Here is a 24936-nt window from a genome sequence, read left to right as displayed (position 1 = left end):
GTCGGAAAATGTTTTAAGGAAATTATGTGTACAAAGAAATCGAAACTTTAAGTCCTCTATCAATGTTATGAAAAATAATGAGAATATGAATGTAAATCCAACTGAAAATGGCGTTTATTTAATTATATTATTGGGGGAAGACCGTTTCTTGCGATTTTCCTCCTGGCATTGTAATGCATAAAAAAACAAAAAAAAAATATTCATTAGCGTCACTTTTTTCTGTTCTTTTTTCTTTCTATTACTATAAATTATCTTTATTAGCCTTCTCTTGGGTCTTGACCAACAGTTTGCTCATCAAAGACTCTTTTAGATTGGCAACATCCTCACGCTTTAAGTCAAAGTAAACCCCTCTCTTACGGGCATCGCCCAGCAGGTTCTTCCACATTGGCACGCTCTGGAAGATGAGAGATAAGAGGATATCTATATGATTACAGAATCACAATGTTTTAGCAGACATTTACCTGAAGATCATTGAAATTGCCGCAGATGATTAGACAGCGCCTGGGCCTGGTTACGGCGACATTGAGCCTCTGGTAGTTGGACAGGAAACCGGTGCCGCGTGTCCTGGCATTCGAAATGACGACCACATCGCTCTCCATGCCCTGATAGGCATCCACAGTGTGTGGCGGCATGATCTTCATGTGACTGGGAATGACTTGGCTCAGGGTATGGCATTGGCTGCTGTACGGCGAGATCAAACCATAGAGGTAGACTTTGCTCGGCAAATGATTTTCCATCTCTGCCAGGAGCTTGGCCACAAAGCGAGCCTCCTCTTCGTTTCTAATGCTCCGAGTTTTCGGATCGCTGGTGTCGCTGGTGAAGCCCAAGTTGATAACAGAGTAGGGAATCAAGGGCGAATCAAGAAACATATCAAGGCCCTGTCCATTGACTAGCCGATCCTCGTAGAAGTAGCGATTCGGCCACTTACAGATCTCCGGATGCATGCGGTATTGCGTGGTAAGACTAAAGAGCTTGGTGTGGACGGACAAATGACCATTCGGCTGGACCCCCTGCTGCTTCTCCAGGCTCCGCTGGATGCGATCGAACATTGATTTAGACAAACCGAAGTCGACGGCCTTCTGGGAGAGCACGACGGCAGGCAACTGCTGCGTATCGCCCACCAACACCAGGTGCGGAATGCCGAAACGCATCGGCAGCAGGGTCCACGGCTCGGTGCATTGTGTTGCCTCGTCAATTAAACAGATATCAAAGTAGTTAATAAAACTGCCCAGCTTCACGCACGAGGAGAGTGTGGTGCACACAATGTTGGCTTCTTTTATAAGAGAGTGAGCAATATCGTACTCCTCGCGATGTGTCAATCGAGGGTTGAGCTGCTCTTCCCAGTCCAGCAGTTGCTTCGTCATCTCCTGGTACCTATCGAACAGCCAGGTGCCATCGAGATTCCTAATCTTCATCAAGTTTAGCTCCACTTGCAACGCAAGGTGGCGCTCTTTGAGAATCGCTCTGTTTTCGGGCGTCAAACGATCTCTTTTGTGAGCCCTGGCGCTCTGGTACTTATTCTCTAGCGAGTACTGGCGCGACAGAGTGTTCATCTTTTCGTACAGCCCATAACGAAGCATATGAAAACGATCCTTTTCATTGAAGTTCTCTCGCACATTGTGCAGTCGGTAGACAATTGAATCGACGGCCGTGTTGGAGTGGGCACAGATTAGTATCTTGCGGTCCCTTTTTATGACCGCCTTTCCATACAGACACTGGAAGCTGATGTTCGCAATCACCATGGATTTGCCGGTGCCTGGGGGACCCTGAATAAGCGTAATGCTTGGCTTTACATCGTCTATGACACGTTGATACGTGCTTGAGCAGACATCCTCCTGGTGAGGGTTGAGCTTGGCGAAACCCTTAAAAACAAATGGTGTTCCATAGCTGGGTATATGGGCATTCTTCAGCATTTCGGCGGGCTTGATAATCTTTCGATGGAGTGGCGAGCGTGACAACTGATCGACAGCTTGCAGGACGCCCAGCTCCACTCTCAAGCTGTCTACCACAGGGCGGGCAGTCAAGAGTTTTATCCCCTCAAATGTCTCAAGAGAAATGCCATCTTTTAAGATTTCGAAAACCAGTTCATGGCCTGTAAAGAGTAAGGAAATGGTGAGATATGAGATATGGCAGATCGGTAAAAAACTTCTAAAAGTGACCGTTCATGTCTCCACCTGGAGGAGCGGTTCTGATCGCAGTGGGCTCAAACTTCGCGTCGAAAAATTTTGCAGCCCGGGCTCAACAAGAACTAAAATTCCTGTGTGTACAACTTATTTTTTTCCCCCTTTTCTGTATTCATTACTTGATGCAGCTGCAGCACCTATGTGCAAAACCTACACCTGAAATTTCATCGATAGGGGCACTGGCCCTTGTTTGCCTCTTACGATCGATGCGGCGGTTCTTTTGATGGTGTTATATTAGATCTCAAGTTAAGGGGTGAGGTGCCCTTCCCGGAATCAGTCCGGAAATACTTGTTACCCTTTCATCTGCTCGACCTCAACTGGGACGCAAGTGTGAGATTGCCATCTAACCCCAATACTAGATTGCTTTTAATAAACAACCTTCTATCCTTAGTTAAGCGTCAAAGAATGCTTCGTGTGGTTTTTGTGCACAACTTGACGAGGGTGACGTAGCGTAGATAGTCCTGGTTTTTTGAGCTGCATAAACGACACGATTTCCATTAGATCCACTCTATACTCTATACCGTTGTCCCCTTCGTTTCGTAGATCGAATTATTTCTTGCACGAACCGGATTATGAATCCCTCTACGATATTATACTAGTCAGTTGAGTTCTAAGTGCTCTCCAATATTAGTCTAACATCTATCTTTCCTGCATGCACGCGATCGGTTCGGTTGTACGATCGTGCCACATGGGCCACTTGACGGTGCAGGCATTGCATATCAACGTAAAAAAAATTAAGAAGGAGCGTACGTACCATTTTTTGTTCCTTGCTCCCGAAGGTTAGCAAACGTCTCCTTGAGCTTGTCGCCACTCGATAGAGTGTAGAGCATATACTTTCCTGTCGGTTTAGTGAACACTATTGAAGACAGATGATTAGAAATTAGACGATCTATAGAATTCAAGCACTTGCCTCGCGTAGTCAGGCAGTAAAATGAATTCTTTTCCTCAACAGGAAACTGCAGGCAGACCTCATATGACTCCCTCCCCACTTTGTATTCCCTTTCTATTGTGGTCAACAACTCGAGTTTCATCAATGGCACAAAGATTCTGCAAAAGCACAAGGTGTTAGAGAGTGTTAGTGCCACACACTGGAACACACTAAAAGGAACTCGGACTCCGACTCAGACTCACTCCTTGTACTGCTTGACGGTCTCGAACTCGAGGGCTATGGGCTTCAGAACATCTGCATTGGCCACGGCATCCACACTCCGCAGCTTCAGCCATTGATTTGCCCACTTGAGGATGGTCTCGAAGTGGGACGTTAGATCGTTCACCTGAGTGCGCGCCCAGCGTTCACGTCTCTCGGCATACGTGCTGGAGAATAGCAGCTCAGTGTCCTTTTTTCCGTGCACTCCGTGCGTTCCGCGGCAGCCTTGTGCCGTACGCCTACCTTCGATAAATTTGATCTGAACCTTGTCGCTGAATCGCACTCGTTTCGAAATTTTCTGGAGCCTCAACTTATCCTCCATATCCTTCTCCATGCTGGCGAAGGTGACGCGATTGCATGTTCGCTGATTTCTTGCATACTCGGCCTCCTTACGCTCTGGCGGACGGCCGATTCGCCTGGGCAGAAAATCTGTAGCCTGAATCTGCTGTGAAAAACTTTCAACGTCAATAGTGGCACGTCGGCTCCTATTTGGCTTGGGCAGGTCCATGCTGGGAATCTTTGAGGGCGGCGGTCCATCGATGCCCACGGTGAGGAAAGCACCACGATTGTAATTGCTTACTTTTGGCACAGTGGTTGTGGCTTTTCTCTTTCCGTTGACCGATTGCTCGGAAGTGCTCTCGACTGGCTTCTTTTCAGACAGTTTTTTGAGCGCCTCACGACGCTTGTCCTTCGTTTCGTCATCTACCGTTTTCTTCGGTTTGGGCTTCTCCTTCCATTTGGCATTCATATCGACCTGATAGTCAAGGAATCGCTGGCGGTCCAAAACCTTATCTTTGGGCACAGCCGAAACGCCGCGCAGCTTGCCGCGACACTTTGGCAACGAAGGAGCCTCAACCACTTCTGGTCCCCTAATCAGCCTCACGTCCATGCCGTTGACAATGGTGGCCACCAAATCTGGCTCGTCTTGGGGTCTTTCGTAGTAGCACGAAGTGGCACGGCTGCGAAGTCGTGCATTGGGCTCTCTTTTCGGAGGAAATTCCTGGTGTGGCATAGGTGGTGGCTCATTTTCTTTCGACCTATTGGAAACTTCAGGCTCCACTTTGCCCTGATCTACTGAAGGAGTTTCTTTTGGTTCTTCTCCAGAAGCGGCAAGAAACTCTTCATGCTCCACCTTAGAAGCCTCCTTTCGTTTTTCCACAGAAGATCCCTTCGCCTTCGCGTCATTTTTGTTGGAAACTGCCGACTCCACTTGAACTTCGGTTTTCTCTACAGGAGTTTCTTTGGGATCCTCCCCAGAAGCGGCAAGAAACTCTTCGCGAGAGACGGCTATGGTTGATCGGCGCTGAGAAATTCTGGACTTTTTGTGTGAAACTGCAGGCTCCACTTTAGGAACTTCCTTTCGTTTGGATGGCACCTCTTTTTCCATGGATGACCCCTTCGTCTTTGCGTGATTTTCGTTTGAAACTACAGACTCCACTTTATCTTTGGTTTTCTCTATAGAAGTGCCAGCCAAGTCTTCGCGAGAGCCTGACACGGGTTTTCGTCGATGGGAGATTCTAGACTTCTTGGTATCCTTACTGGAAGCTGCAGGCTCAACTGCAGCTTTCTCCACTTCATATGGTTTAGATGGCACCTCTAACTCTACAGAAGACTCTTTTTCCTTTGTGTAGTTTTTGTTGGAAGCTTCAGGTTCCGATTTATCTTTGGTTTCATCCGTTTGAGCCAAGTCTTCGCGAGAGGCTGCTATGGTTGATCGTCTTTGGGAGATTCTGGACATTTTGGTATCTTTGTTGGCAACTGCAGGCTCCGCAGCGGCTTTCTTTACTGACGGAGTTTCCTTTAGCTCCTCCCCAGAAGTGTCTGCTTTCTCCTTCGTCTTCGCGTAATTTTTGTTGGAAACTGCCGACTCCACTTGATCTTCGGTTTTCTCTACAGGAGTTTCTTTGGGATCCTCCCCGGAAGCGGCAAGAAACTCTTCGCGAGAGACGGCTATGGTTGATCGGCGCTGAGAAATTCTGGACTTTTTGTGTGAAACTGCAGGCTCCACTTTAGGAACTTCCTTTCGTTTGAATGGCACCTCTTTTTCCATGGATGACCCCTTCGTCTTTGCGTGATTTTCGTTTGAAACTACAGACTCCACTTTATCTTTGGTTTTCTCTATAGAAGTGCCAGCCAAGACTTCGCGAGAGCCTGACACGGGTTTTCGTCGATGGGAGATTCTAGACTTCTTGGTATCCTTACTGGAAGCTGCAGGCTCAACTGCAGCTTTCTCCACTTCATATGGTTTAGATGGCACCTCTAACTCTACAGAAGACTCTTTTTCCTTTGTGTAGTTTTTGTTGGAAGCTTCAGGTTCCGATTTATCTTTGGTTTCATCCGTTTGAGCCAAGTCTTCGCGAGAGGCTGCTATGGTTGATCGTCTTTGGGAGATTCTGGACATTTTGGTATCTTTGTTGGCAACTGCAGGCTCCGCAGCGGCTTTCTTTACTGACGGAGTTTCCTTTAGCTCCTCCCCAGAAGTGTCTGCTTTCTCCATTGATACGTTTGAGTTAGCCATCAGCCCAACCTCCATAGAAACATCTAAATCTATTTCATCTCTGCCCTGGATTATGTTGGACTTCTTGGTTAGATCTTCATTGGGGGACTCGTCATTCAAGGCTCCAAAGATCACGCTATCAAAATCCCAGTCATCTAGCTTACAATCATAATCATTCTTCTGTGGAGATGTAGATGGAGAAAAGTCTGGCTCCTGAAAGATGTCGTCCGGATCTTTTCGCTGGCGCCGCGTGAACAATTGGCAATCATCTGCGGTGGAGTTGGAGCGATTCGCGCCCATGCGCATGGGAGATGGCTTTGACGATAGGCTGTCCGCTGTGAAAAAGAGTGAGATTAGAATAGAGAAGACAGAGAAAGATAGAGTGTACTTACCTTTACGGGTGGTGGGGGTGGAAGTATCACTCTCATCCGAGCTGGAATCAATGCGGAGTGGCTTGGAGCATTTGGGAAAGAGAGGGGCAAGCAGATCGGATTCCTCATCGCTGGAATCGACCATGCGAAGCGCCTTCGGTAGGTTTCGGAATTTCATTTGAGATTGAAAATCATCCTCCGCATCAGAATCGGCCATGGGATACGCCTGTGACAAGACGTCGTTTGCTTTCTGGCTGAGGAGCTTGTTGGACCAGTCGGTCACCTTGCTGCATAGGTCATCATCATCGCTGTCGGTGATCACAATGATGTCATCGTCATTAATGGAAGACAAGGGTGAACCGTGGGAGCGGCTTCCATTGTTATTTGTATCAAAAAAGTTTTCCTCGCCATCGCTCAATGCCATCTCCTCCTTCATCTCTTGCAGAACCGCCTGGGACATGGCCATGTCCTCATCGTACTCCTCAACGATTTTCTCCAATGACGGGGCAGGCGAAAAAGGCGGAGGCATGCTGCTGCTGTCCGCGTGGTCGGGCTGCTTAGGACAGGGCAGACCATCCGGGCTATCCTCCTTCTCAGCCAGCTCAATGACTTGACCATCGTGTAGCTTTGAGATTGGAACTGCTTGCTTATCTTTGGACAAATGATTGTACAAATACGGATTTATCTCCAGAACACTGTCAATAATGGCCTCATCTGCCTCTCCAAATATGTTTGTAATATCTCTTGCCGTCTGTACCAACTCTGGTTTAACGTGTGGTAACTTCGGCAAGTGAAGGATCGGATGTGAACTGGATGCAGTTGGACTCCCCTTATCCGTCTCTTTGCTAGCAGAATTTGGGGCAGCATTATCGCTTGCGACAGATTCCGCTTTGATTTCAGCAGCAGGCTTTAGAGGCGGCAAAGGAGCTGAGTCATCTGAATCGCTTAATATTACAATTTGGTCCAAATCGTCCGCTCCTTTCTTTAACCTGAAAACGGCATATGTTCTCGATACCTTCTCCGGAATTGGACAACCCAGGCAGATTGTATCCCCCTCGCGTACAGGCACGCCAACCGCGCCATCTTGTGCAATTTCCTCGGCATTCACATATACACCATTCGGAGCTTTCTGCGGGGAGAAAGGGTATATGGAAGACAGATATTACGGTTTATTTTTCACCTAAACTTACCAAGCACCTGACTAAGACTTCATTCGGACTAACTGTAATCTCGACATGCTTCCTAGATATATATGCATATGTTACGACAATCTTGCAGGTCGAGTGGCGTCCAATTGTGTTCTTTCCATTATGAAGGATCACTCGCTCCTTAGTACTTAGGTGCTCCAAGTACCAACAGGCCATTGTGGCAATTCTCTGGAATTTCGCAACCCAAGCGTATTTCCATTAAGACGCACCATAAAAACAACGCCGTTTGCAGAGATATCGAATTTCGATACTTGCCCACACCGCACGGCCCTCAATTTAAGTTGGCTAGAATCCAAGGCACAGTTCTTATAACGATACGTAATTGCACGGAACTCGTGCGACACATCTATTTAAAGGCGTTTCAATAATTTCAAACTTTTTAAATTATATTAGCGTTTTCCCTCCAACAACTGCAAGGTCATTTTTTTATATCACGAGCGCTGCCATCTTTTTGAGACATCGATAGCTTTGTTCGCCCTTCTGTGTTACCATACCACAAAAAAAAAAGACAAATTTTGAAAAAAGACACCATTTTCCTTAGGAAAAAAGGATATTATAGAATTGAGACAATGTTTGGCATTTCAGGCTCCAATATATGCAAAAACTAGTCAGTCTCTGTTTTAAAGGTATCAGGATCAGGATATACAGGAAACTAATTAAATGCATGAATACGTCTAAAACATATCAATTTGAGAAAATGTATTTATTAATTACGTTTTAAAACAGTTTGGAAAACAGTATCTTTATATAAAATTAAATAAATAGGGTATACAAATGGCCATACTCCTGTTGACAAGCAACAATTCTTCAAATGCCAGCAACAATTGACGTGACAACATTGCGACTGTTTTTTTGTTCAACTTTTTTGATTAAACCTTGTTTTAGTCAAAATACAATAAATGGAAGTACTTAAAAGTAGTTCATCCTGTAGATAATTCATTCATCAATCGGCTAAAACTATGTGGGCAGGGCTGAGTGTTTTAGTTAGCCAGCATTATTCAACGGAATCTCTAAATTGAGCAATATGAACGACTATTCTCTTTCGTTTTTTTGTGTGACCTATTTCGCTAAAACATTTTTGTTGTTTGACCATTTTCGCTCAAACCTTTTTTACGCACAATGCAATAAAAGCATGTATTTAAAATAAGCCAGTCAATTAGAAAATAGATTCATTAATCGGATAAAATTATGTAGGCATGGCTTAATGTTCTATATAGCTATTAATATTCGACGGAAGATCAAAAACGAGGAATATAGAACTTGAATTCGTCAGTATATCTACGGTAAATTTTTTAAATGAGATGGTGTGTTTCGGTATATTTCCGAGGGTCGTACGGTATATTTTATCGATAAGTCCACTAGTCACACGAGCGCGAAAAATTTACGTATGTCTGATCAACAAAAAAAGAATAATGATCGAATTGCAAACAAAAGGGCACTTGATATAACTGAAGAAAATCATAGGGATGCTGGCAATAGCAAACGCTTTTGCAGCGAGAGCCTCTTTTGGCCAGACAGTGACGAGGAGAGTTTCTTCTCTAATGCAAAGCTTGAGGATCTTCTTAGCGGCCGAAATGAGGAGCTCTTCGGAACACAGGCGCAGACGAGCAACAAACCAACGGAGTTGGAACGGAGTGAATCGGACGATGGCCTTTTTGCTGATGTATCATTTCCCAGCACCCAGAGACCCCAGCAAGAGCAAGGACACGAATGCAATGCTGCATCTAAAGAAAACCAGATTGATCTGGCGATAGAGGAGGATGCCGGCAGCCTGTTCAAGCAGATCAATCTGCTTGATCTAAGCATTGCTGAAATGGAGGATATATTCCACGGAGCCGAAGACTTCAGTGAACCAATTGCTCAGAATACACAACTTTTCCTCGATGCAGTCGCATTCAAAGTGCCCAACCCCAAGACCCCAGTGAAACCAGAGAAATCGTTGCCTCCGGCCAGCGACGAGTCCATGTCCACCATTGAGGGTATAGTGCATGGCACGCAATACGCGACCTGTGAGGAGCTTAAGAACCAATCAATACTCGACCCAATCAATTGGGAGACTCAAGCCTTTGCCGACTTTGAAGCGAAGAGCCTTTCCGAATACGACTTTCCCAGCAAGGGCGACTTCTATGGACTGCCGGATAAGGTCAAGAAAATGATACTGGAACACAAGGGCATCAAGAGCCTGTATGGTATGGAATTTTGTATTAACAAGGTCCCATACCGATACCATCACATATTTTGTTTTACTTTACAGAATGGCAAGACGAATGCCTAAATTTACCGGCAATACGGCAGCGAAAGAATCTAATCTACGCCCTTCCCACCAGCGGGGGAAAAACCCTAGTCGCGGAGATTCTCATGCTGCGCGAACTGCTGTGTCAGGAGCGCAATGTGTTGTTCATATTGCCATATGTTTCGATTGTCCAGGAGAAGGTCAGCGCCATGTCGCCGTTTGCCATTGACTTGGATTTTATTGTCGATGAATATACGGCTGGCAAGGGAAAATGCCCGCCAGAGCCTCGTCGCAAGAGGCGGAGCTTGTTTATTGCCTCCATCGAAAAAGGAGCCGTGCTGATGGACAGCTTGATAGATGTCCAACGTCCCCATGAAATAGGCCTGGTGGTGGTCGATGAGCTTCATTTGATTGGCGAACGCGGACGTGGTGCCACCCTTGAGGCGTTTCTCACCAAAGTAATGTTTTTGAATGGTAGGTGGCATGGGTTTATGAGCCGTAATTTATGTACAAGCTTCCACTGGGTCTTTCCTTAGCAAATATTCAAATTGTGGGCATGAGTGCAACGATAGGAAACCTAAGCGAGATTTCGGCCTTTCTCAATGCCGATGTCTATACGCGCGGCTTTCGCCCCGTGGAACTGAAAGAGTACATCAAATGTGGCTCCGATTTGTTGGAGATCAACTCGGCTGGCCATACCCTCGAAGAAATATTTGTCCCCAATCGCACGCTCGACTTTAATGTGAGTAAAGTTAACCAGAAATGCAACAGTTATAATATATTTTCTCTCTACAGTACAGCGAAGCTGTGAAGCGTGCGGATCCTGATCATTTGGCTGGCCTGATCAGCGAATGTGCCCCAGAGCATTGCTGTCTGGTGTTCTGCCCCAGCCGTAAGAACTGCGAGAATGTGGCCCTACTGCTGAGTCGCATTGTGCCCAAGCAGAAGTTCTTCGAGCATCGCCGCAGCGAGAAGGCTGATCTCATGGATGCCTTGGACAAGATTTGCGGCGTTCTTAGCCCTGTTCTGGCCAAAACTCTGCCCTACGGCATTGCCTATCATCACTCAGGCTTAACCACCGACGAGCGCAGGTATATAGAGACTGCCTATCGCTTTGGCGTCGTCACCGTCATCTGCTGTACCTCCACCCTGGCTGCGGGCGTGAATCTGCCAGCCAAGCGTGTCATCATCCGCGCTCCCTACGTGGGCCAGGAATTCATGACTCTGTGCAAGTACAAGCAAATGGTAGGACGAGCCGGACGTGCTGGCTTGGGCGAGGCGGGCGAGAGTATTCTGATTGCCCAGAGCAAGGACAATCTACAGGTTGGCCAAATGCTCTTCTCACCAATGGACAAGGCGCTCAGTTCGTTGTATCAGCAGGAGGCCGTGGGACTGCAGGCAAGTATATAACAATATGAATTCTAAGGCGTAATGGCTTCCTTCAAACATGCATATACTCATTAATATTAATATTACCTTTCTAGTCGCTTATTTTGAGCGTGATTGGCCTTAATCTTGCCGAATGCCGTCGCGATTTAAATCGCCTGGTGAACAGCACTCTTCTTGCGGTGCAGGCCAATGCCCTGGAGGTGGCCGTGGACGAGCTGGTTCTCCGCATACTCCGCGAAATGTTCAAGAACAAAGTGCTGCAGCTGACAGAGTCGCCGGCAGCCAAGCTAAAGATGAACTGTACGGATATTATTACCACACAGGATGTGAACCAAAGCACTCGTCCCGCTGGCGATCGCCGCCTATTCATTGGCCAGTCCACGCGCTTTAAGTTGACCAATATTGGACGGGCTGCCTTCAAGGCGGGCATTGACTACAAGCGGGCCAGCGCCATTCACCGCGAACTGAAGCAGGCCCAGAAGCAGCTGATTCTCAACAGCTACTCGCATCTCCTGTATCTGGTGGTGTGCTTTAACTCGAATGAGCGAGGTGATGAGCTGTTCCCTGCCGATGCCAGCATTCTGTTCAACGTCTACTCCGCGCTGCGCACCGAATCGCAGGCGCTGTTCAAGCAGCTCGGCTTCACCGAGGCGCATGCGGCCAGGCTCTTCAAGACGCAGTCGGTGCAGGGTCCCATGACCCAGCAACTGAATCGCCTCTACAAAGTGCTTATCCTGTCGGATATTCTGGATCTCTTGCCGCTGCCGACAGTCTCTTGCAAATACAACGTGGAGCGTGGCACTCTGCAGCACCTCATCAGCCAGTCGATTGCTGCCTCCAGTGCCCTTGTCCGGCTGTGCGACGAAATGGAAGAGTTCTGGTGTTACAAGCCATTGTTCGAACGCGTCCTTCACAAAATGGATCGCTGCGGCACGGTAGAACTAGAGCCACTCATGGAGCTGCCTGGTGTTAAAATTGTAAGACCACCGCACTACCTTTGAAATATCTGACATTTCATTCGGTTTAATCTCTGCTTGATCTTTCAGAATCGCGCCAAGCAGCTATATGCAGCGGGCCTTAGAACCATCGAGGATATAGCCAAGATACGACCCATGACTTTAGTGCAAACTGTAGAGCATATGCCTTTGAGAGTGGCTACGGAAATCGTCTCAGCAGCAAAGGTTGTATGGGCTTTTTACCCATGGCACATCTCTTATTGATACTGTATTTGTTTTGCAGATCATTTTGATGAAAAAACTTGATCATTTGGAGGAGGAAACGGAGAATCTAAAAGTCTGCCTGCGCTCAAATGATTAGGAATAGGTTTAAGTGAGTGTTTTCCATTTGTGTTTTTATTATTTAGTTGTTAAGCACTCGGACTTAAGTTCTCTCTGGACAAAGCTTACAAATATTACAGAATTTAAATTAGGAATTTAAGTAAATTGCTTTTCTCACTAAATGTACATTAAGGACATCATTGGCCGCGCCGCTGTTCTGCTGGTCTTGCTTCCTGCTGCTGAATGCTGCTTGTCTCTAGTTGATGGGAGGCTGTTGAAGGATGTTAGGATACTGACAACAGATATAGAGTTAGACAGACAAATGCGCAAACGTGTTTTGTCCCGGCTACTATCACGACAATTGAGTATTATAAAATGTATCATATAGGCATTATAAGTAAGGAGTTAAGTTCTTCTCTTAACCTTATGGGAATTACGAGTAGACTAAAGTAGGGGACACGAATCCTTCCACTCCTCTTCAATTGGGGTTGGTTGGGGTCTCTTGGGTTCTCTTGGGTTCTCTTGGGTGCTCTTGGGGTTGGGGGAAACTTATTTACAGCTTAAGAAACTGCAAGCCAAAAAGGGAGATCATATTAGATGGGAATGGAACAAGAGGGATCCCGATCCTACTCACCTTATTACACACACACACACACACAGACCTCGTTCGTATCCCGCATTCAATAGGCAAAGTCATCGTAAAAATGCTGGGCAATCCGTCCGCCCATTTGATGGTGATGACTCACTCCTGGGCCGGCGCCTGGTCCAGCTCCTCCGGCGGCTGGTCCTCTGGGAGCAGCGTATTCGTGTCGATGTGGACGCGCGGCTTGCGACGGGACAATAGCCCGCCGGCGTATATCTGTCGATGAGAAATAGGAATCACTATGGTAGCTCGCTGGCTGCGATTGCGTTTGGGATTGAGCTGATGCGGATGCTGATGCTGAAGCTGAAGCGGATGTTGATGATTGCTGCGAATGCTGCGGATGATTCGGATGCTGATACTGTTGCTGATAGGCGAATGGATTGTAGGCGGATGAGGCGGAGCTGCCACCAGTAGGAGCTGCATAGGCACTGGCATAGGGACGACCCTGCGGCTGTTGCTGTTGCTGTGGCTGATACGGAAGCGGATGCGAATGCTGAATCTGAATCTGATGCTGTGGCAATGGCGAGAGCGGCTTAAGCGTGGGATCGAGCGCATCGTTCAGCGTGACATCGTAGTCGTTCTCGTAGAGCTCGTCGAGATTCAGTTTCGGCGGCTGTTGCTGCTGCTGCTGCTTGGGCGTGGCCGGCAGGGCGCTGCGAGGCGGCAGCGTGGTACGTGGCGGACTCGGAGACGGAGGCGCCCCCTCATCGTCGTCCTCCTCCTCCTCCTCCACCTCGTCTTCGCTGCTGTCGGGCCGTCCTCGCAGCAGCGGTGCCCCGTGCTCCAGCAAACGCACCCCCGAGATGGTCGAACCCATGTCGATGGGCGTGCTGTCTGTCGTCACTGGCGGCACTGGCTTCAGGGCCACGCCCACCGGCTGAAGGCCGCGCGGCAGATAGGGGCTTCCGCCCCGGGAGGGCAGGAAGGGTCGCTTGACCACACGTACCGATGGGGGGCGCTGTGGTTTGCCAGGTGCCGTCCTTCCGCTCAGGGAATTTGCTCTCGTTCTGGGCGCAATCGCGGATGCGGGCGCCTCCTCCTCGCTGATGATGGGCTCAGCCGTGTCCTCCTCCTCGACGATGGGCTGCCGGGGTCGAGGCGCTATTGGCTTTCTTGTGGTCGTTGCCTTGGAGCGACTCCTCAGGATGCCACGTGCTGGAGCTGCTGTTGCCACTGGCGCAGGCGCTAGGCTCTCCTCGTAGTCCTCGTCATCGAAGTCCACATCGGCTGCTGGGGCGCGGGATCGGGGAGCCAGTGGACGCTTCCGCTTGCGCGGTGGCTCCGGCTGCTCGGCCGGCTCATCGTAATCCTCCTCGAGCGGCTTCTTGTCCGTCACGGGCTTCCGCAGCGTGGTTCGTGTGGGCTTTTGCTCGGCCCTGGGCGCTGCAGTGCGTCGTCGGGGAATGTTCCTGGCCGGCGGTGGCGGTGGTGGTTGCTCGTAGTCATCCTCCTGCGCCTGCTCCTGGGAGTAGTCCTCCTCCTCCTGCCCATTCCCAGACGGCGGCTGGGCGGTGGCCGTGTTTTTCTGCACCGGATAGGAGTACTTCTTTTTCTCGGTGATGGGCACTGGGCGGGCGATCTTCGGCGGAGCCCTGGGACGGGCATACACAGAGGCGGTGGCCGCTTTGGGAGTGATATATTCCGTGAGAGGTTTCGGTGTGGTCTTCACCTTCTGCGGCGTCTGCTCCTCGGCAGCCTCCTCCTGGTCCGTGCCCCCGTAGGGCTTCTCGTACTCATCGAGATCGTCGATGGCGGATGACGGCGTGGTACGCCTCTCGTTGCTGCGACGCCTGGCCAGGGGCCGGTCCTCATTGAAGCTGCGTCGCTCCTCCGCTCGACCGGGCTTGCGAGGCGGCGACACCTTCCTTCCAGCTGGTCCCGGCGTTGGTTTTCCTCTTCTGATTGCCGGCCGCTCCTCGTAGTCCTCGTCCAGGGAATCTTCCTCATCCCTGTACCGATTTCGGTTGCGTCTTGCCGGCTTTTCGGCCTCGACCCGCTTCTCCTCGTACTCGTCCTCGTAGTCCACCTCCACCTGGGGCTTGCGATGACGCGGTCTGGTCTTGTGCCTGCGCGTCGGTCGCTCGTAGTACTCGTCCTCGTACTGATCCTCCTCATCGTAGTAGTAGTCATCGATGGGTCTCCGGTTGTACGGCCGCCTCAGGGGTCGCTGTGGTCTCTGCAGACGACGACGCGGTGCTGCCGGTTGCGTGGGTGGCGGTGCAATGGTTGTGGTAGTCGTGGATGTGGTGGTGGTAGCCATATAGAGTGCATCGTTCCTGAAAATACATGAACATTTAGGATAGTTTTTTTCTTCAATGTTCTATAAAGATATATGCATGCTTTACCTGTTCCAGTACTTTTGGGATCCCTCACAGTCTACATCGGAGGCAAAGTGACAGATGAATGTCCGCTGATCGAACGCCGTGAAATTGGCGCACAGAAAATCGTGCCGTATCCCATAGACGCAATGATGGTAGATCTACAACGAGATGGTGTTGTCCAAGATGTTAGTAATGCCATTATTTGGCCATAACTAATCCCAATGTTTAGCGTTTAGCGTTTATCGCTTAGCGTCTGGCAAAACAAAATTCCGATTTTGAGGTCAAGATCGAAGCGTAAACGAGTTTTGGCGTCACGTAAACGTAAACCCGTCGTTGAACGTTGAAAAAGAGAAATTACTGGACATGCACATAGGGTTTTGTTTTTTTTTTTAGTGGCTTTTGGCAGTGGAAATCCTATTGTTTGACCAATTGGTACGTTGTGACGTTGTGTTTGTGTTACGGACAAGGTCACGCGTCCCGTGTCCCCTGTCCCCTGTCCCATCTTGGCTCTCACCTGACATTTGTACTCAATGGAGGCATAGAAACCATCGTGGAGGCCCTCGCACTTGAAGTGAATCTCATCCATGGGCGGCACCGTCGAAAGGAAGGGATAAGTCGAAAGATTGTACCTGTGGAGGGGGTACATTCTGCATTCTCTTCGCTGGCATTGCTCTAAATGCTTACCCATTCAATTCCCTGGGAAGATTCGGATCCCAGATGTAATCGATTTGTGGAATGCCCGTCAGTTTGGAGTTCTTTGTCGACGTACGAGTGTTATTTTCCGCCTGGAAGGGTAGAGTTTACACCATAAATACCCGCGTTAACCATGGGAATAGTCTTCCCCAACTTCCTATCGCTCACCTTGGGAACGTCGCTGCTGCCGCCCTCGCCACTGGGCACCGGGGTGTCCTCCTCCTCGACGGGTGTGTCCTCTGTGGTTGTACTGGTGCTGGTGGTGGTGGTGCTGCTCGTGAAGGCGGGTGTCTTGGCAATGGAGACCTTTTTGAAGGGCAGGGCAGCCTCTGAGCAGGCCAGTAGGCTCAGCAGCAGCACTGAAAAGCGGAATCGAAATCGAAATAAATTCCACAGCTTAAAAGTTGCATAATCCCCAGGACAGGAACCCGTTCGAATAACGAATAACACGATTATGTGGGTGTTTTTTACTCGGCTATCCTCTCACCTGTTGCTGTCATGAACAGCCAGCGCTTGGCGCTTTTCATCTTGAAGGTTTCGCTGATCTCTCGGGGATATATCACCACTTGTCTCTCAACTGAAATGAAGCGATAGTACCACACAAATATTACATAAGAATTTCAAAAATAACCATTAGCCATAGCCACCACACCCTCGAGGAAAGATTTATGTTCTAGACAAGTCGTTGAACGCTTAAAAAACACAAAAGAAACAAAGAATTGTCTGCTGGAGCTCTCTCTCTCGCTCCCCATTCGGCCTTTGGGCCCTAGGTTCTGCGCATTGATTGTGATTCCAGACACGTTCTCTGGATTAACGCTACTTTCTGCGGCTGTCAATCAAGTCGGTCGACGGTGGATTTTGAAGGCGGCAAAGAAATGCATTCTAGCCAAAATTGGTTGTAGAAAGTGTTCTTTGCTTGGTTTTGGGGTTTGGGTTCGGGCTTGAGTTCGAATTTTCTTTTCGATTCTACTAGCAAAAGGTTTTTGGAGAAGAAGTGAAAATGCTTGGAGGAAGGGGTTTCTTATGCGCCAAAATGCTAAAGAAAGCTAATCATTAAATATTATTTTGATCATTTATTCCTTCATTTGTTAATTTATGCATTGTAAATGGTACATGAGACTGCTCCCAATCGTCCGAGACTTTATCCCAGAGAGGCAGACGCCCAAGCCAAAGAAAATGTGAAAAAGAGAATGCCCGATAGTGCAAAAACAAAATAAATAGTGCAGATGTCTAGAGCCTATACACATATGTACTATATATGGCTTACTGAATCTTCTATACGTACAGTGATCCAATATTCTCCCTTGTTAATGTGCTGCAAACCCACTAGTTACTTTAATGGTATATCTCTGTGGATTCTCCACCAAAATTCAGTCAATTTTGGGTAATTTATTCCAACTCTTATCTTAATAAAGCAAGAAACATAACTCTACCAGTGCATTCTATAGTTCATATAAGAATTTATCCGATATCGACTAAGTGATACACGAAATTTAAGTTGAAAAGGAGATATAGCTAGATAGATGATGAAAATTCAGCGTGAAACATCCAAAGATGGTTACTGGCGCATCTCAGGCAGAAACGCAGGCCTTCTCTCGACTGAGGGGCCCTGCCGCATGACGCGTGACACCCAACAATTCGCAGCCTCCAGGCGATTACTCATCTCATTCTTCGCTAAGTGTTCCATTAACTAAATACAACATATTATGTGCTTGGTGTGTAAACACAAGCATTCATTGTGCACAAGTACTATATATACACCTTCCAATCAGCTTCACTTTCCGATTTCCGTCTCAGGTGTCGGCTATCGGCTGTCGGGGGAGAGGGGGTAATTGCATAATTAGCTTTGGCAGCAGCCTTCAATGTCACTTTGGCGGGGAACCTTACGTAAGGAGAGCGCCCCGTGCCCGTACCCGTACCCGTACCCGTACTCGTTTGGTTTCGGGCGAAATTGAAAGGGTAGCAGCCACAGCAAATAAATAAGTACTGGCGACCGAGCGACCACATAATACAAACACAATGCATAACTATAACAAATTGAAAAGCGAACGAACAGCCAGCAATCACTTTCATTTCCAATGCGTTTTTTCGAGCGAACTCTTGGGGGCTTCGCTCCGTTTTCGTCCACACAAAAATTGAATGCAAAACGCTTGGCCCCGCCATCAAGCCACCACGCCACCCCACCAGAAGATCATCATTGGAGCATTGTAATTTGGCAGTCGATAAACAGACTTGAATGCACCTTTTGGCTGCCTTTGGAAATGGATTTATTATGCATTGTTTTTATGGGGTTTCCTTGAGCACTCAAGAGGACGTTCCTCCATCTCCGCCTCCGCCTCCGAATCCGCCGCTCCTCGACTCCTCGATTCCTCGACTCCTCGGTTTATTCATGGCACAATTTTTGCTCAAATTTTATGCCTCATCGGAGGTCCAAAGATGTTGCCGCTCACACCCTGTTTTTGTGTCTGTTGTTGTTTAAACAAAATGTGTGTCGTGCATTTTAAGTGGAGATTTGATTGGATTTGATGTCTGTCCGTCCGTCAGTCGTCGGTTTGTGGCTTTTAGCTGGTTTGCACTTTTTGACATTTCGTCTCCCTGCGTGGGCTGTGACTCTGTTTGTTCAGATATACTACATATTTACATACATGTACGTACGTATGTACATATCTCCGCTCTCTGACAAAATATGATAATGGTTGTGTGGGGCTCTATGGTTATTTGCTAAGATAACAATTTCAATGGAAATAAACGTATACACGCCTGGAAATGCCAAAGGGCTCTCTGGCGCTCCGGCGAGTGCGCAATGCCAAGAATTGTACACGTTTGTCAGTATTCGTTTGAGTTAGTACCAGAGTTAGGAACCCAGCTTAGAGCTCTTTTCGAAGCCCAGTTGTGGCATACATTCTTTGATCATCAAGAGCCTCAAATTCCAGCACAATTCAAGCTTCGACTGCAACTCCCTTGGAAAGGGAGCATTTGTATTTGACTAGATTTACCCACTTGCAAAATTTATGAAGATTGGGGTCTCGTGTTTCATCTAACACGAATAAACGTCAATGAAGTATGAAGAGATCCTGTACGTGTTCGTGTCGCGCGTCTTGCGGCAGCGTCCCTCGGTCGGTTGAGTGACGTTTCTGCCTCAGATTTGCGCCTAGCAATCCTCAGCTTGGTGTCGCTTGGACCACTTGGTGCTCATTGGTGGAGTACGGAATCTAATGATTCCTTTCTGTCAAAATATACTCTTAGACCTACTTTTAAGCTTCCAAGATTTCTCCTTGTATATTCTACATCTCTGGGTTAGGCCCCCACCTCATACCTCCTCCTCCTCCTCCTCCTCCCTGAAAAGCTTCCATCAATCATTCTGGTGTCAGTTTTTGCCTTCTACTTGAAGCCGCCTCGTCTTGGCTCTAAGTTAAGGCCGGCCTTAGCCATTAGCTGTCTTCGTATATTAGTGATAAATCGCTTTCGCGCTAAACAAAGTATTATGTTTATGGCACGGCTTTTGTTCAGATTTAGTGCAGTGCATGGGCCCATAAATGAAATATTGATGTATTAATTTTTGTTGGCATCTTATCTTTTACAGCCCACAGATTCGAGATTCAGAGACTCACAGACTCCAAAAAGAGCAGACCGGAGAGCACGACAATAAATTGTCTGAGTCTCGATGAGCAGGTCCCACCCGTATTGTCTTGGCCAAGTTCAAATTCAAGGCTAAGCACGATGACAAATACCGGTAAGTTTTTTTGTTCATTTTTTTGTTATTTCTGATAGGTATTGTTGGTGGTTTTGTTTTCGGAATTAATTGATGGATCATCTTGCAGTACAATGAACGGAAATATAGTCCAATAAAATGTAGATCTATCTGGTTTAGAAATACCCAAGACCTAATAGTGCCATTTGAATGTCATATTTGTATTGTTTTATGGCCACTTCGTTGCTTGAAATGTTTTTCCTTGAAATTTTGCAAATTTTCCCAACAAAGATTCAAGATTCTCTTCTAGAATTAGTTGCCTCGAAGGTTGTTTTCGGTTGTTTTTTGACTCCCACACCCCACACCCCGCACCGCACACAAAATATACACAATGCACAATTAAATGAGTTTTTATATTTGTATTTGTATTTGATTCTGGCACCAGGCATGTACATGGCCAAAGGCAGCATCGCACCGTCTAGACCGTCTAGAGCCTCTCTACAAACTCTCGTTTTCGTTTGCATCTAATTCTCATCTGAAATTTCTTCGACGTCAGCAACGGGTTTTGTGTTTCGTTGGGGGGACAATCGTTATTATAGCTCCAGTTGCTGCCCCAATCCGGTTGCACGATAGAAACAGAAGTCGTTGACAAGTTTTTTTGTTTTCCTTCAGTCTGCAATCATCTGTCTTTCCTCTGCCCCATTCCTCTTCTCTCTTCTTTTAGCCAGTTTTGCCAGCTGGCCAAGACAGGTCGCCATGTCGCTGGTTGTCATAGGAAATTAGCATCTTTATAAGCTGTTATGAGAGCCCGAGCCAGAGTCGAGCCGAGCTTTGCTTCGCTTTTGGTACTTTCAAGGTCGCCTTTTCTGTGTGCACCACAGAGATCTCATCTCCATTCCCTGGCCCCTGATGGCACCTGATGGCACCTGATGGCACCTGATGGCACCTGATGGAATCGATGTTTTTTGTTTTATTTATTTCGGAAATTGTGTATTTTTGCATGGTTCAGTTGGCATTATATATCCCATAAATTTTGGAAGAAGCTGTTTCCTGTTTGAAGGCTTGAGCTCTTAATTGGGCAGAAAATTTGTTGGTTCACCAGACCATAACGCGTCTTGATTAGACTTTATATTAATTTGTCTAATTTGATTGCTAAAAAATTTAAATTAAAGCATTTTGCCTTGGCAAAATATTATATTTATCTCAGTTCCAAGAACTAGTGGGGTATATCCATTCAAATCTGTGCTCTTGAATAGATTTTATGGATTCCTTCTAGAAAGAAACTCTACCTTGAAGGCTTAAGGCAAGTAGGAAGATCGTTTTCGAAAGTTTTGAAAAGGAGATGCATTGGAATGGGAAACTTTGAATATAAAAATAGTCATTCTAATCCCAGCTCCCAACTGCTTCCATCGGGACTCGGTACGCACAAACGAATGCTGCCGAAGAGAATGCTCGAGAATACCAATTGAGTCCATGTGAGTCTGACATCATTCTTTCGCCACAATTTGGGCTTTTATATAGCCCCTTGTGGAAAATCATCCAATTAGACCCCATCTATCATCTAAATCTTCAGGTTAACTCAAGCATAGCCTACCAGCCGATTTGCTTTATGCATTTTCCCTGCAGCTGCTTGCATCTCGAACAGCATCTTCGTGTCGCTGACACACCGACGATGCGATGCCATGTGCCATGTGCGATGTGCGATGGCGGCAAGTGAAAACTAAGTTTCCTTTTTGCCGCCACATCCACATCGAAATCCAAGTCCAAATCCAAGTCCAAGCCCGAAACCGAATCCAAAATCAATTTGTGCTTGTTTTTTTCTATCTCAAAGTTGCTGAAGCTGTTCCACAAATAAGTTTTAATCGCCCATTCCGGTTGTCCCCGATCCGATCCGATGTTGGGATGTGGATGTGGATGTGGACTCTCTGCCTGACCCGCCGAAGAGGGTTAAGTTTCCCAAGAGAAAACCAAGAAACACTGTACGAGTACGAGTACTCGTCAGCATACTGGATGCAATTAACAAAATATTAGTGCTATATTTTCGTAATTGTGAAAAAAGTACAAAGACCAAAGAAATGGAGAGTGAAAAGCGGCCAAATAAAATGCACAAAACGTCGTTTTTCAAGACGAGACGAGGCGGGACGATACGAGACGAGACGAGAGATGGATGAAAGTAAAATTTCAAAATTTCATTTGTTGCTGCTGCCTGCTGCTGCTGCCGTTGCTGCTGTTGCTGCTATTTGTTGCCTGTTGGTCGCGATGATGAAAGTAAAATCTTGGCTCAGTTTTGTTGGCCATATTCGTGGTGTTGCTGCTGCTGTTGCTGCCTTGGTGTTTGGTGTTCGCTGAAGATGCGCAGACAACAGCCAACAAACTGTAGCACGGGGCTAACAAAGAGGAGGGCCAGCCCCCAAGTGAGGGGGGCGGCTAACAATATACTACCTAGGTATTGTACAAGGCGCAAAGAAATAATTAGCAACGCCTGAGATCATTTTTGAGTTTGCAAAACGCTAGTTGTATATTTTGGCCATGAGAGATATGCTCGGATATGGTCGATCGAGGAGGAGGCTTTGTGATGGAAAAGGTGTTGGCTCTACACGGAGGTGTTTGACTTATCTACTCGTAGGTATGTATAAATATTTTTAATCATAGGTACATGTATCTGAGGAACGTACCCTTTTCTGGGTCTCCAAAAATATCTGCCAAAATAATCCACAGAAATCTTCAATGGTTTTTCCAGTTTTTCTCTTATTAATTTTTATTTGTTTTTTCTATAAATTTGATGTAAAGAAATTTATTCCCTAAATTAACAATAAATATTGCCACTGACGCAAAAACACAGATACAAATCCACACACACACACACACACACACTAGCAATTTGTTCATTGCAATTTTCTTTGTTTTACATGTGTGTGTGTGTGTGTCTGCGTCTCTCCATCTGTGTTTGTGTCTTGTGGAAATTTTTATAGTTGTTTTTTTTTGCTCATTTTATAACTGATTTTGCATTAGTTTCTTTAAAAATGATTAAGTTTTCGAATATGTTTTGTCGCTTGGCAGCACTTTTCCGCAGGAATTCATTGACTTTGCAGCACTTTTTCCGGCACTTGGCAAAACATTTTTTGAAGCCCGATATGCACTTAATATTCCATTGGAACTCTGATTTATTATGATTTTTATATAATTTGTACATCTCTCACTGCACACACGGGCAAAAAAAAAAAAAACATAAGACACACACACACAAATGGAAATAGATAATATGCACTCGGTATTTGCCACGCCCACTTACTTTATGCGAGAGGGGCTGTGTTCGCTGCCGTTCACCTGGCTGACCGCTTGCAGTCTGAAGTCTGAAGTTGCAGATCGTATTGGCCAACTCGCGAGGTTGGCACAAAAATGGGAATTCGGTTTTGCTTTTTGCCTTTTGCCTTTGCTTTTTCTACCCCCGAAAGCTCTCTTCGTCGCTAATTTTGGTTCGTCTGCGGCCACCGCGCATGCGCATGCTCCACTCGAAACAGGTTTATTGCCGCTTCGACGGCATCGGCATCGGCAGCGGCTTTGCGCTTTGCGCATGCTCTGCACGTTGTCACCGCAAAAGCAGCAGAAGAGAGCAGCAGAGCCGCAGAGCAGTAGAGCGCAAGCGTAAGTCTCGCCTCTCTCTTGCTCTCGCTCTCTCACTTAAAGTTAGAGGTTGAGCTTTTCTTCGTGTCTTTGTATGTTGTGTCTTTGCTTCTCTTTGAGTTGGCTTTTAGGACTTTGCTTTTGTGACTTTGATGGCTTATGCTTGTATGATGATATTTGCTTTTGCACAGTAGCGTTTCTTCTGGAACTTTTGCAGAAGCACAGACCTTCTATACCTTTGATCCGTACTTTTGCTTCTGCGACTCTGCGTCTTTGCTTCTTTTGCTTTTCTGTGTGGCTTGTTGTGCCTTTTCCCTGTGACTTTGCTCTGCATTTGGAGCGAGCCTCGTGTGCGCCGCTGCTCGATAATCGTGCTTAACAGGTTTACTGATTAAGATTTTTTACCCAGACTCATTTTTCTTGCAAAATATGGTAAAAATGTAACAAAAATGAATGCCTGTCTTGTCCCCCCAAAGTGAGCAATTTGTGGCATAATTGTTACTATTTTTTTTAGGGAATTCTGATGGAAGGTTTTTTCATAGTTTTAAAATTATGTTAAAGGCATGGACACATGTGCAATGAAATATTTCATTTAAAGAGAGACAAGGAACAATTGTGATGACAATGATTTCCCCCCTATATTTTACCTCCCTTTTATTCATTGTTGGGCTCTTTTTGTTCGCCCTGTTTATAAATTACTTAACAAATTGCTCATGATCTATTATCGATTACCAACTAATATGCATGATGTATTTGTACAAGTCGTGGAATGCCTTTTCCTCCGCCTTTCCTCTGACGCTGACCGCAATGACATAATGGGAAACAATAGCAAAAAGCCATCCAAAATGACGGTTACAGTTCAATTAATGAACCGAGTCTTGGCCCAAAACCCCGACACTAAGCCATCTGCCAAGGCATTAGTCACACACACACACACACACACACACACAAGACCGAAAATAAACCAAAAATAATTTAAACGGCTCATGAATTATTGCGCATACGCCGCATGGTCCGCGGTCCGTGGTCCGCTCGAGTGGCTCGCTTCGTTTAGCAATTAAATGTTGGACGAGCAGACGCAGCCGTAGGCCATTTGGAGTGCAGTTTGGATTTCGATACGAATGCAAAATAATGCTAAGCATTAACGAGACTCTGTTCGCTCGGGGAATCAATCAGTCGATGGGGGGGGATTATGGCATATATGTATGTATCTCCGCCTCTGTCTCTCCATTGCGTCACAAAGTACTGCAGTGCACTGCACTGCCACTGCACTGTACTGCATCTGCATCTGTATCTGCGTTTCGTTCCGTGTGTGAAAGTTGAATTTGGGAAAACTAAACTCAATTCCAAAAGCAAACTCTACTCAAGCGGATTGAACTCAAGTCGGTGACTGTTTTTTTTGTTTGGTATTCAAATTGGAACAGACCCAAAACCGCTTCTCGTACGAGTATCTGTAGCATGCGGAATGGAATTGTCGAGTGCTGCCCGCTGCGGCGTGTGCCTCCGATCTAGTTACACGTTCATCCATTCCACTTACACAGATACCCCATACCCCATACCCCACACCCCATGCTCCGTACTCCCTACTCCACTCCTCTATACACTGTATCTGGTCTCTCCCCATATCTGTATGAGAATGGGAGCACTGTGTGTGTGGGT

At 46.8% G+C, this 24936-nt stretch overlaps 3 protein-coding genes across 7 annotated transcripts in view; 1 reads left to right on the top strand and 2 right to left on the bottom strand.

Annotated features, from left to right (window-relative positions):
• Positions 1 to 92: 92 nt before the first annotated feature.
• On the bottom strand, positions 93 to 7865 carry LOC108151749 (titin homolog). 2 transcript variants are annotated; one of them, XM_033386271.1, is made up of 8 exons: positions 7389 to 7865; positions 6220 to 7327; positions 5825 to 6162; positions 3315 to 5161; positions 3094 to 3230; positions 2938 to 3039; positions 462 to 2092; positions 93 to 394 (listed from the first exon to the last, which is right to left on the bottom strand). In XM_033386271.1, exons 1-8 carry the CDS (start codon positions 7560 to 7562, stop codon positions 242 to 244), a joined length of 5490 nt encoding a protein of 1829 aa, XP_033242162.1. In that variant the 5' UTR covers positions 7563 to 7865; the 3' UTR covers positions 93 to 241. The 2 variants fall into 2 exon arrangements, with proteins under 2 accessions (XP_033242162.1, XP_017136075.2); XM_017280586.2 differs by having other exon boundaries at positions 3315 to 6162.
• An 887-nt stretch (positions 7866 to 8752) lies between these two features.
• LOC108151057 (helicase POLQ-like) overlaps positions 8753 to 24936 on the top strand; it is a 53204-nt gene continuing 37020 nt past the window's right edge. Inside the window, exons 1-8 of one of the 2 annotated variants that reach the window (XR_004471386.1) lie at positions 8753 to 9595; positions 9661 to 10113; positions 10176 to 10381; positions 10435 to 11037; positions 11124 to 12005; positions 12075 to 12209; positions 12268 to 12357; positions 19546 to 19695. Coding sequence is in view for 1 of the 2 variants with exons in the window: in XM_017279432.2 (XP_017134921.1) it covers positions 8794 to 9595; positions 9661 to 10113; positions 10176 to 10381; positions 10435 to 11037; positions 11124 to 12005; positions 12075 to 12209; positions 12268 to 12345 (3159 nt within the window). In the remaining variant the exon portion in view is untranslated. Of the gene's footprint in view, positions 9596 to 9660; positions 10114 to 10175; positions 10382 to 10434; positions 11038 to 11123; positions 12006 to 12074; positions 12210 to 12267; positions 12503 to 19545; positions 19696 to 24936 lie in introns of those variants that run through there. The other variant, XM_017279432.2, reaches the window with a different exon arrangement.
• On the bottom strand, positions 12359 to 23040 carry LOC108151059 (nucleolar protein dao-5). 3 transcript variants are annotated; one of them, XM_017279434.2, is made up of 9 exons: positions 22946 to 22992; positions 22329 to 22424; positions 16450 to 16539; positions 16131 to 16321; positions 15954 to 16054; positions 15784 to 15898; positions 15294 to 15427; positions 12940 to 15224; positions 12359 to 12873 (listed from the first exon to the last, which is right to left on the bottom strand). In XM_017279434.2, the coding sequence occupies exons 3-8, from the start codon at positions 16487 to 16489 to the stop codon at positions 12986 to 12988; spliced, it is 2820 nt and encodes a 939-aa protein (XP_017134923.1). In that variant the 5' UTR covers positions 16490 to 16539; positions 22329 to 22424; positions 22946 to 22992; the 3' UTR covers positions 12359 to 12873; positions 12940 to 12985. The 3 variants fall into 3 exon arrangements, with proteins under 3 accessions (XP_017134923.1, XP_017134924.1, XP_017134925.1); XM_017279436.2 differs by lacking the exon at positions 12359 to 12873 and having other exon boundaries at positions 12954 to 13164; positions 13895 to 15224; positions 22946 to 22991; XM_017279435.2 differs by lacking the exon at positions 22329 to 22424 and having other exon boundaries at positions 22946 to 23040.

The sequence above is a fragment of the Drosophila miranda genome, chromosome XR (assembly GCF_003369915.1).
Source record: "Drosophila miranda strain MSH22 chromosome XR, D.miranda_PacBio2.1, whole genome shotgun sequence".
NCBI lineage: Eukaryota > Metazoa > Arthropoda > Insecta > Diptera > Drosophilidae > Drosophila > Drosophila miranda.
Note: the sequence above shows the minus strand (reverse complement) of the source record. Positions and strands in the feature narration are given on the sequence as shown.

Coding starts and splice junctions, on each gene's coding strand:
- LOC108151749 (XM_017280586.2), bottom strand. CDS start 7,562: ATGGCCTGTTGGTACTTGGAGCACCTAAGTACTAAGGAGCGAGTGATC. Junction 7,328..7,388: donor AAGTCTTAGTCAGGTGCTTG/GTAAGTTTAGGT, acceptor TTCTCCCCGCAG/AAAGCTCCGAATGGTGTATA. Junction 3,231..3,314: donor ACCGTCAAGCAGTACAAGGA/GTGAGTCTGAGT, acceptor GTGCTTTTGCAG/AATCTTTGTGCCATTGATGA.
- LOC108151059 (XM_017279435.2), bottom strand. CDS start 16,489: ATGAAAAGCGCCAAGCGCTGGCTGTTCATGACAGCAACAG. Junction 15,899..15,953: donor CTTCCCAGGGAATTGAATGG/GTAAGCATTTAG, acceptor CCCCCTCCACAG/GTACAATCTTTCGACTTATC. Junction 15,428..15,783: donor CCATTGAGTACAAATGTCAG/GTGAGAGCCAAG, acceptor ATCTCGTTGTAG/ATCTACCATCATTGCGTCTA.